Here is a 12438-nt window from a genome sequence, read left to right on the forward strand (position 1 = left end):
GCAGTTAGACCATTTTGCTGTCCTGTTAAATGTATTGTGATATTAATAATACAATTTAACAAAGGATGACAATTTATTGATTATTACTCGTGCACTACCCGGGGCTCGATCTCACGATCTACAGCACCCAATCTCCTAGTCAAACATACCCGGGCCTTTTACCACCGCGCCACATCCACTTCCCCCAAAAAGGACGTTTCAATGATAACTTGATAGTCGGTTCGACATGCTGACATGATCATGGGTTCGTGTCTTCTGATTAGCTAATGAATTTATGATAATTAATATATAAGAGAAAAGAGTGCGAATATTATTTAATTTTGTCTGGGAAGATTCTATTGTAAGGAATTCAAACAATGCCTGAAACGGGGTAGAAAAACAACAACAACAACAGGAAATGAAAGAAAAACATAATAAGACATTTTGCATCATGTTACGAACATGTGTTTGTTTTTACCTTCACCAGTGCGCTGTCTTCTGATTACTAAGAAAAGGCCAATAATCGTCAAAGTCAGAATACCAACAACACAGCCAGACATGCAGATATCAATACATAGATACATCACAGGTGTACATTTCGGTTCGACATGCAGATATCAATACATAGATACATCACAGGTGTACATTTCGGTTCGACATGCAGATATCAATACATAGATACATCACAGGTGTACATTTCGGTTCGACATGCAGATATCAATACATAGATACATCACAGGTGTACATTTCGGTTCGACATGCAGATATCAATACATAGATACATCACAGGTGTACATTTAGATAGGTCACCGTAAAGTTACAAATAAACAAACATTATGCATGTAAATCTTCACCTAGGATAACCCTTCAAAGCCCCATATAAGAAGTTTATGAATAATTATAAAATTAACTGATCACACACTTATAACATAGGTCATAATATGTTTTATATGACAATGAACAATATTAAAAAAACATGCTTAGCCTTTACACTTGTCTATAGGACATTGGATAAATAAAAATTACACATATTCCCTCCTATATTGTTCTTTAGAAATATCATGAAAATGTTTTTGACAAGACCTTTAAAAGGATGGTTGTAATTCTCTCGTTGTATATCGTCATGGAGATTATTCCAGTCTTTTGCAGCACTATGAAAGAAAGTGAGGGATTCTGGTCCTTTGCCAATGAGTGTAAAGGATTCTTTTAGATAAAAAGGATACTGATTTTTGAAAATATTAAACAAATGATAGAGTTTCAGCTGTTTAACTCTAAATGTTACATTAAGCATATTGAGTTGTTCAATTTCAACATGGGTAATTCGTGTTCTAGGTTCAAGCTCTGATATAATAATTTGTAGTTTTTGTTTGAGACCTTTTGTAAGCCCTTCAAATCAGGATGTACATTCACATGCATAGTCAAAGCGGCATTAAATGCTGTTCCTATACAAAACAAATCAGCTGCTGGTTTACTTTCAGGATAATGTTATTCACAGTTTGTTCTCCAAATAAATCTAAAACCACACGGAGATATTTTACTTTGGATCTATAGTAAACTACAGACTACAGCAAGGGTGATATCAGGGAGGATTGTCATTTTCCCTTGAGGTCCAAAAAGGATACTCTCCGTTTTACCCAAGTGAAGGGATAATTTATTGTCTACGAGCAAATCCTTACAAGAATATAACACTTTAGATAATATTTGAGATATAACTAGAGGATCTCTGTGTGAAAATATTATTGCACAATCATCGACATATAAAAAAAACTTGCATTCCGAATTTATACTAACTGGCACATTATAAACATTGATAAGGAATACTAGAGGTCCCAGTAAACTCCCTTGGGGTAACATGGTTAGCCTCAAAGTTTGTTCCATTTACGTTGACTATTTGCTTTCTGTTTTTTAAAATAGGAATTGAACCACCCAACCGATTCAATCCCTATCATTTCGAGTTTTTCCACACATGATATCATGGTCAACGTTGTCAAATGTTTGGGACCTTCTGTGGTCAACCAGGTGAATGAGACATGAATCGGTAGAGAACGAATTTTGGAAGCCTGATTGAAGCTCATATAAAATATTGTTTGATTTCAAATATGTTTCCAGTTGCTTATATACAAATCTCTCTAAAATTTTGGAAACTGTATTAAGAATGCTAACTGGTCTGTAGTTATCTGCGTTCAACCTATCTTTCTTTTTGACAAGTGGTTTAACTTTCGCAAATAAGAAGATAAAGACGGTTTATTCTCTTATATTTTCCATGTATGAACGCAGCATATAAATTACTGAAGATTGTACCCTGGATATTTTTTCTCTGTCTAACAGGATTGCTGCTTGATTATGGATTTAAAAACAAAATTGTCTGACAGATAATGATCCCATGGTAACAATGATATGACTGCCGATTGAAATTTCAGTAAAAAATGGACGTTATTTCAAAATGGCTACCCTGGTTGGACCTGAAGGACCACATTTTATCTATCTAGTGATACATGTGAATCTTTAGTTTTAACTAGTTATTGAACATGATGTTATATGACTTTTCGATTGATGATTAAACCAAACCGATGCTGCTTAACAGATATTTTTTACCTTCTGTGCGAATTTTGAATGTGACGGTCAGCATCTTCCCTACGCCGTTACTGATGTTAACGTGACTGTGGATGTATCCCTCCGCGGACGTGATCAGGACGGATCCCTGGACAGTATATGTATAGCTGTTATTCTGTACTATAGACGTATCCATCACACCAGTAGACCATCGTATAGTGGGTGACGGGTTCGCAATCACAATTGCATCAAGTGGAATTGCCTGGCCTCTCTTTCCCGTCAATCTAATTATACTGTCACACGAATACCTTCTGCGGGGTGTACCTGAAGATGTAAAACATAAATATTCTTATTATTGTTTTGTTTCAATAAACTATTTTCAATTGATTATTATCCCCCCATTCTATTCTTATTCTATTATGGTACATTTCAAATCTAATAGCATTGAATATATGTTAATGATTTATATCTTGGTAAAGTTTATTTCAAACCGATTCAGTAAAGAACATATTTTCTAAATTTCTAAATTTCAGTTCGTCTATTAAATTATGTATTTTAGACTTACATGTGACCTGAAGTCCAAACCGTATCTCGGAAGGATTCTGAGTGACTGCATTGCTCGCTATGACGTCATAGGTCCCTGTGTCGTCACACTGGAGATTGTCTAATACCAAGTCATATCCTCCAGTAACACCATTGATATCTGTCCACGTGATCACGTGATTGTGACGTATTAGGGTGACGTTAGGATTTGGGTTACTGTCTACCTCAACATTGAGTACCAGACTATCAGCCTCATGGAGTCTGATGACGTCATTAGGGATGACAGGGCGCAGTTCCTCAGTTTCATTTTGGTACCTTAGTTTTGTGATTCGGGCAGGAACTTGGAGAACATAGATTGGATACATGAATGGTTTTCAACATTAACGATATGAAATACAGACATGTATTATGTAAGGCAATTGTCAGATAACCAGTGAATGTTTCACGTGTGGAATACATGGTTTGGATACATCAGTGGTTTACAACATTAACGATATGAAATACAGAAATGTTTTATGTTAGGCAGTTGTCAGATAACCAGTGAATGTTTCACGTGTGGAATACATGGTTTGGATACATAAATGATGTACCGTATAAACGTCCTAAATTGTGATAAGCATTAAAGGTCCAGTACCTTTAAATCAAAAGTTTCTTAAAAACATAACAATAAAGTAAGAAGACATCTATCGTTGGCCTATGATGATGTTACAACTCAAAACAAAAACAATATCCTGTGTAGTCTATGTTACCAGAACGCTATTTTGCCGTCTGGCGCAGAGATAGTCTACTAACGGCTTTAATTAGGACGATGGCGGGAACATAAGACGACCCGCATTATGAAAATCAACATCTAATCTATTTTAAAGTCAAATTAGTTGTCCATCAGGTGTTGATTAGTGTATTATCAACGCAATTTTACCTTATCAACCTCGTTATATATACCTGTTTTTAGAACTGAAAACCGTTTTTGGAAGGTAGTAGGCCTTTAACTAAGGAATTTGTGATATTTCCAGTAAATGAGTTATTTCGGCCTCATTACAAAGTTAATAGTGTTGTATGATCAGCATTGCCATCAATAAAGCCGTGATACGTTTTTTTTACGTTGACAATTGATATCAATAGTCATTTTTTTCTTTATAAAATAAATATACATGCATCAATGTATTCCATTGAGTAAGAAATATGTCTTTGCACTATATAACGTTTCAAAACATTCTGCAAAAATACCATACTCACAGCGAGGTTTTAGAACGAACTCGGCACTGTCCTCTGAGGGTGGCCCGCTGTACCCTTCTGTCGCCTCTCTCGTCTGACAGGTAAACATGTTGTACCTGTCCCTCATAAGTACTGGAGTGATAACGAGGCTTGTGTCCTTGACATTAAACCTAGTGTCGGTAATAGAACTTCCGTTAAGTTTCCATGTGGACGTCATCCTCAAGCCGTGGTTGTCCGGCTTACTTCGTGATACTGACGATGCACACTCTAGATCTACAGTCTCGTTAACAAGAGGCAAAGTCTCGGAGGATGTAATTGTCGGCACTGTCGGTGTGTCTGAAAATCAAGTCAATATATACTATATAACACGAAGTCTCCGTTTAGTTTATTTTTTGGTGTTTTCGTAATTGCTATATATGGAAGCAGATATATAAAAAGCATCAGCAATAGGAAATAATCTAGAACCTCCCTCAGAGTAACGAGCGCTAAAAACCAAAGGTGAGACGGCGTTAAGCATTACACATTGATGGCAAAAGCACACAAGCTTATCAGTAGGTTAATGGCAATAGCTAGAGCTTAGTTACTCCAACAATGTTAGAGGTATAGCACGACGAGATACTTTTGGAACATTACGTCGTATCTAAACTCTAACTTCCGACAGACCATTTACCCGAATGTTTGGATTGTGACATTATAAAACGTTTCAATCATATTTAAATAGTCGTCAATGTCAAATACCTACCTCTTTTTCATAGATTAACATGTATTTTAACAAAATCAATCTCCTATCGTAAATTTTCATGACCCAGACAAACTTCATGTTGATAGCAATCCGGCCGGTGAAAAGAAAACACGATTTGCAAAGTCCATAAATCGCTTGATTTGCCTTTACCTTTACTTGTATTCTGCCCGCTTGAATTAACGTTCCGTTTTTTGTAGTAACCAGCCGCCATATTTAAAACTAGGTCAAAATGTTACGGAGAGGATTAATCATATCTAATACGCTAAAATGCTATTTCACGAGACCCAAGTTATGGTTTTACTAGATAAATGGGATAATTAATACCTAAACTGTAAGTACACATCAATGTTATCACCGTTAGAACATTAAATATTGATTTTATTGCATTTTCCTTCCGCCTTTATCCGACATCGGAAGCTGCATCAAAGAAATATGCCTTTAATGGAGCGGATAAGGTCATTTTTTATATAATCGTTCAAAGTTTGAAGAAAGAATGAAATTTTGCATATCGTATCTTTAGGACATAAGGTTTCAGGAAAAAGATGGACCCAAAAAATCACGGCCCCTGGCGGCCGCCATATTGGTTTTCAAAATAGCCGTCACAAACCACCTTCTGCGACCCATATCTCACGTTCTATACCAGCTAGGCCTAAATTCTAAACGTCTACACCCATATTGACAATTAGGAACATCCTGTGAATCTTAAACTTCATGTAGAAGGACCGCCATTTTGTATTTCAAGATGGCTGCCAACTTTGCGAGCTATATCTGTATATAATACATCTAATGGCTAATTTAACTTTAACCAAATAAACACATTCAAATGTAGTGAGAGTATTTATAATTTTGTAGTGTTTGATACATCAATAGTTTTATTGTTATTTAAACTTCAAAATGACCACCATTTAAAAATCCAAAATGGACGTTTGAATTAAAGTTGTCTCAGTAAGTAAAAGTTAAAATGTTGATACATATGAGATGCCTTGAATGAACTTGGAATAAATCCCTAAATTGCAACTCTATAGGCGTCAACAAATTATCATTTTTCGTGTGCTTCATCAAGTCCTCAATTGGAGGGAGGGCGTTATAATTGTACCTGCTGCCCCTATTGTACGAGCGTAAAAGGCGACTAAATTTAGGATCTTATATTTTCTGTTCTTCCTAAATGACTTTATGGTTCCTAATGCCTCCCTTGGCACCGCCTCACTTTTGACCTTGAGTTGAGCGTTCGCCCTTGTAAGGAAGGATCTGGGTTCTGTCAACTGGCCGAGACACACCAAAGTCTATAAAAGTGGTAGTTTCTGCTCCGACTTAGCGCTCAGCAAACAAGGAGTGGGACGACTGGTTCGTCGTTGTCAGTATAAAGTGACCGGATGGGATGTGTTGCTTGGTGTCTTCGGCGGCATGCTTCAGTAATATAGCACTATAAAAAGGGCAACAGTTCCACTATACAAGAGGACACAACACGAACATACCGTAGTCTCTAAAACACGCACCTAACACTTCACACACGCCACACACTAAATATATGGAAGGCTTTCCTTAAATGACCCTGGCTGCTAATAGGACGTTAAAATAATCAAACAAACAAACAAACAAACAAACGTCAATTGGAACATCTTCAAAGTAACAAATCAGCAGTGATTGGCCGAAACTCTCTCCATCTGTGGATTACACCCAGCTCTTACCTTGTCGCTTCTACTGCGATCAGTCGGGCGCCTTCTCTCCTGTTTTGATAGTACATCTACAGCTGATTACTGTCACTGCGCATTCCTTTTAATGTTGGAAATAGCTTTTAAGTTGAACATGCAGGAAACAGGAACACCATCTCCGACATTCTAGGGTACTGATATTTTCTACCAATCCTTTATACTTCGGCTTCCTACTTTCAAATCCCTCCTCAAAGTTTAAGTTATCCATAACTACGGCAAGAGTTGATGATTTAGATCCCCAAAAGCATATGTCGGCCTATAAGAGAGCCGAAATCTAGGGATCGTATATTCCTGGTTTTGAATAAAGCGCCTGCAATCACCGCCATGCTCAGTGACTTCGGGTTTTGTCGGATTCTTAATCGTATCACGGGGCTGACGTTCGACACGACCTGCACGTGGTGAGCCAGGTAAGTAACGTAGGCGCACATGTGTTTGTTTATGTTTTACTTCTGGCTAATATGAGCAAATCATGCTGGTATATTTCCACAGATTGAGTATTAGAAACATCCAATTTACACATTGCCGTAAAATATTGTGTATCAAATATTGTAATGTGGGAGCATTATTTTCTTTGTAGATAGAGTCTTCTAAGGTCGAACACATCTTTTGTTTAATATGAAAAATTGTTGAGATTTTCTCTTGGTTTCATAACTCTCGTTTTACTTCGAGATTGTCGCGACGATGTTCGGAAGAGTTCGGAATGACTCGGCATCTTTCGAACCTAATTTTTACGTGTACATATACTCCCATGGCTATCTTCGCAAGGACGTGTTTGTGGTTAATTTCTAGGGCCGCTACTGTCAAATTAATAAACGTACCACAAGGTATCATGTCAGAACCGGTAGACATTCAAGATTTTCTCCGATTATTATAGAGGGAATATCTTCCCTTGAATCCACAAAATTTCTGAGGACGCGGTTGACGGCCGGACATGAACGTAGTTATGTAATATGAGTGCGGCCATCTCATCCATGAAGCCTTCTTTGGTAGACGAATCCCAAATGACTCTGCATTTAGTATTTTTGTTTGCAGGCCTGATATTAAGGTGAATCTCCATTCTAATTTTAAATGATTCAAACCATATAGAAAAACGAAACAATATTAAGATGAGGTCAGTCAATACGGTTTTTAGGTTTAAGGTTAATTCTATTGATATATTCTCAATATCCACATGATTTGATTTTGCCTTCAATTGTACTTACCAGTAACGACTATAAGAGTCCCTCCCAGTACAATATCTCCAGATATTATTTTAGTGTAGTAATACCCAGCATGTGTCACGTGTGTACTGTCTATCTCCAGTTCAGCGTACTCTGATGCGAGACGGACACTTACACCGTCCTCCGTGGTATTGTCTCCGTCAATTTCTCCGTAAAGGAATTGGTAAAGGGTCCTTGTGTTAAGGGCAACGACAGATATTGCCGTGTTGGGTGGCTTAGGCAGCATTAACCTCGTAATATCACCTTCACTTATGTAAGTAGCAGGATCTATTGTAAACAATTTTAAAATCATTAAAAATAAAAAAAAAATGTCAAAAATAAAAATGCATGGCAAATCTTTTACCAGAGTGCAAAGACATGCTGTATCAGTATTAAAAATATAAGGTTTTAAAACCGAAAAAAAAATCCGCTGAGAATCATAGTCGTTACATTTATTCGAAAATATACCAATATCCTTTGTAAAGCAATGTATGATTTTAAAAAAAAAAAAAGAAGTCAAAGAAATTAATATAAAAAAGTCTTCATTCTGTTATAAGACATTCTTAAATGTGACAATATTATGTAATGTTATGTTTCAAAGAAAGTAAGAAAATGATATTAAAACTGTTGACTTTTGTAGACTTACCCGTGGTTATATTTACCATGACTGAGCCACTGACTATGCCATTAATCAGTGTTGATACTTTGATCGTGTAGGCCGTGTCTGGTTTGATATCGCTGAATCTATACACATATATATCTGGTGACAGATAGTCGAAATCCGTAGATTTTCCTGCTTCAGTAACCATGACAAAGTACTGAGAAATCCGCAGTCCGGGTAAAACATCGGGACTGTCCCATGTTACTATGATGGTACCGTCCGCTATGTATACCGCCGACAGGTCAACCGGAGGAACGGATTGTTCTGGCAAATACAAAATCATGATAAAACCTATTTTTTTATTTATGCATTGAATGTCTTTCGGTTGGTATGCATAGCTAATATGAATTCCAACTTATCAAAAGCATATTCCATGAAGCGCGCTGGCGGTTCATTTTTAATATACATATGTGAAGTTTGATTACCAGTTTATGATGAAATCGTAAAGACATTGCATATATTACTGCCGTTGAACCCTATCTGTGAACGCCGAAAGTGTAATACAATTACGACAAGTATCAATAGTACATAATCAAATACAAGTATTCCGCGGCGTCGAGAATCAAAATGTTTTCTCATTGGATGGTTCGTTAACAAGGTGGGCGAGGCCCAATAAGACATGAAGGGCACGTGGCTTTATAAATGTATCAGCGAGGACCGATGATATGTCAACATAAACAATTATAATATTCTAAAATTGATCAAATTATCGCTGGTGTTATTTTCTTTATTTAAGCAATAAACTGTTACCAGATTGGGCATACAGTTAATATGAAGCCCATCCGGAAGGAAGATAAATAGAATGGCGCCCGTTAGGGCGCCATGGATATTTATCTTTCGGACGGATGGGCTTCATATCAACTGTATGTCCAATCTGGTAACAGTTTATTACTTATATTTCCATTACGATCATTCAAATTTAAAACTATACATGTATATCTTTTGAATTTCCCGTTTGTGCTAGTGTTGACGTCACCAAGTTCAATAAACGGAACAGCCATAGCATCAGCTTCTGAATATAGTTCAACACAAAACGGTTTGAAACAAGCGAACAAATGAAAATTATGCGATAATATTTTTTTATACATGCTATTTTGTCAACACGATAATACCATTAGATTTCATAGACCGCACAACTTTAAAACCTCTTTTAAAAATATTTGACCGTTATGTATAGGCGTAAGTATACAGTGTATACATTGTCAGTGACGCGGCGGAAACGTCAAATGTTCATACGCTTGACCAGATTGGAGTTCATAGCCAGATATTGCCCATCTGGTTTAACATAGATTAAACGGGAAACTGAAAGTAGAATGGAAATATTAATTAGTACCCGGCTTAGTTTTCATTATCGACAATATGAATTCGGGAAGGTTAGGAAACTAATGATCTATATATAAAACTTACGCTACCCTGCATGCAGTTCAAGTTTGGAGATACACACATGCAATGTACGTCTCGTAGTACTGTACGTACATGTAGAAATCTTCATCTTGCATCTTTGGTATTTTTGGTATATTTTGCCTATCATATTCATATCAAATCTAGGAAAATGTTGTTTTTTTTTAGCAAATGGGGCTGGTTAGTCTTAGTGACGGGACTTTGTATCTGGATGATTTTGAAAGGAATATTATCGCTCTATCCAGCGGATGTAGCCGTTTTTAGGAAGATATTCTAGAAATATGTTTTTATATAAGTTAAAGACAGAGCATAAATGATTCCCATCATTTGAGCAATAATTGGTGTTTAATCGTATATATATATGTCTAGTTAACACAAAAAGTAATTTTAAATAATTTATTTAGTTTTTGGTGCATGCACAATCAGTACTGCATTCCATCTAGGACATAACTACCTAATGTGTGTTATTAAACATATCTGTACAAAACATGCAGCTTTCAAACCAGTACACAACAACCAATAAAAATCATTCCGTAAATATGCACAATTCACGTAATTTCATAAAACAATATCTTAATATGCGATATATTCCAACCATTTAGGATGTTGTATCATGAGTATCGGGAACAGGAAGGAGACGTTAAATCGCCATTGTGTAACAGGAGAGGGAGAAAATGTAGCGGCCAGACCGGGATTCGCACCCAGGACCCTCCGAACACTAGTCGAGTGGTCTACCGACTGAGCTACATGGCCACCGACGATCGACCCAGTCCAATCCCGTTACTTTAATATAGAAGAGCAGGGAAAATACACATACCTTCGGGCGCCCCGACCAGGAATCGAACTCGACTCGCTCCTTTTACAATTATATGTGAATCAGATGATCGTGCATGACATTAATTTCCAAGCTTGAACAGTCAGTTAGTCATAGGTATTTAATAGTGTATGTGAAATTTTCCATCTTGCATTTGATAGCCAAAACATTTTATGTCGATGGATTCTTTGCGAGTAGATATAGACATATCCCTGCAATCCGGCCGTTTTTGAAGCCTACAGAAATACACTCTATAGCTGCTTACTTTCGCCAGAAATAAAATTGCGCTGTTAACTTTACCGTTTTGAATACTCGAGAAGAAAAATTAAGTTATGGGACAAATTGCATGGCGTTTCAATGTAAGACAATGCGCGAACAATTCTCTCCCCGAATTACTGTTAATCGAATACCCGCAATGTAAAGTAATTGAATGTTAAATAGCTTGCATGGATTTTCACCGTAAGAATTTGGAATTTGAACTTGCTAAAATGGCCTAAAATGGGGGTTTAAAATCCTTTGTCTCCCTCTAAAATAGGGAGGGTTTGCAAGAATGGTACGCACAATAGCGATTTTTAATTGTAGGTCTTCAAATTAAATCGTCGGTAAGAAAGCACGTAAATAAATTATCGTGGAGACATAGTATCTCAACAAATCAATCCAATCAGATTAGTATGACAAATACTTCAAGCTTGTACACAAAATCTTAATAAACATTTCCTTAAGGTTGATTATCCTACCTTGACATGACGTCGTACAAACAAGCATAAATGACAGCAGGACCTTGAAGGCCGCCATGATGAAATGGACTTTACAGTGGTAGATGCAATGCAGTCTCTTTTTTTAGCCAGGAAAAATATATTTCCTAGAAGAGGTCGAAGTTCGTTTCCTTTGATTGATACCGTTTTATAACTGTTGAGGTGGTGATTTATGTCCGTCAGAGTGAGTGCTTGACACATCATTTTACATCCGTTGTAACTTCACTTCTATCTCTATATAGCGACAATTCCATCCGCACACTAATCATCCTTATCATAACCTAATCTGTTCACATCATCTATATCCACATCATTCATAACCTAAACTGTTCACATCATCTATATCCATATCATTCATAACCTAAACTGTTCACATCATCTATATCCACATCATTCATAACCTAAACTGTTCACATCATCTACATCCATATCATTCATAACCTAAACTGTTCACATCATCTATATCCACATCATTATCATAACCTAAACTGTTCACATCATCTATATCCACATCATTCATAACCTAAACTGTTCACATCATCTATATCCACATCATTATCATAACCTAAACTGTTCACATCATCTATATCCACATCATTATCATAACCTAAACTGTTCACATCATCTATATCCACATCATTCATAACCTAAACTGTTCACATCATCTATATCCACATCATTATCATAACCTAAACTGTTCACATCATCTATATCCACATCATTCATAACCTAAACTGTTCACATCATCTATATCCACATCATTATCATAACCTAAACTGTTCACATCATCTATATCCACATCATTATCATAACCTAAACTGTTCACATCATCTATATCCACATCATTCATAACCTAAACTGTTC

The 12438-nt window shown here is 36.5% G+C and overlaps 1 protein-coding gene across 1 annotated transcript; it reads right to left on the reverse strand.

Moving 5' to 3' along the window:
- Positions 1-349: 349 nt before the first annotated feature.
- On the reverse strand, positions 350-11701 carry LOC138306602 (uncharacterized). The gene is made up of 7 exons (XM_069247040.1): positions 11557-11701; positions 8590-8868; positions 7947-8231; positions 4312-4626; positions 3098-3415; positions 2575-2856; positions 350-360 (listed from the first exon to the last, which is right to left on the reverse strand). Exons 1-7 carry the CDS (start codon positions 11612-11614, stop codon positions 350-352), a joined length of 1548 nt encoding a protein of 515 aa, XP_069103141.1. The 5' UTR covers positions 11615-11701.
- Between the last annotated feature and the right edge of the window lie 737 nt (positions 11702-12438).

The sequence above is a fragment of the Argopecten irradians genome, chromosome 13 (genome assembly GCF_041381155.1).
Source record: "Argopecten irradians isolate NY chromosome 13, Ai_NY, whole genome shotgun sequence".
NCBI lineage: Eukaryota > Metazoa > Mollusca > Bivalvia > Pectinida > Pectinidae > Argopecten > Argopecten irradians.

Excerpts from the sequence above, each read along its gene's own strand:
- LOC138306602 (XM_069247040.1), bottom strand. The coding sequence starts at position 11,614 with ATGGCGGCCTTCAAGGTCCTGCTGTCATTTATGCTTGTTTGTACGACG. Across the intron at positions 8,869-11,556 it reads TTGTACGACGTCATGTCAAG|AACAATCCGTTCCTCCGGTT; the intron begins GTAGGATAATCA and ends TGTATTTGCCAG. Across the intron at positions 2,857-3,097 it reads GTTTGGACTTCAGGTCACAT|GTACACCCCGCAGAAGGTAT; the intron begins GTAAGTCTAAAA and ends TTACATCTTCAG.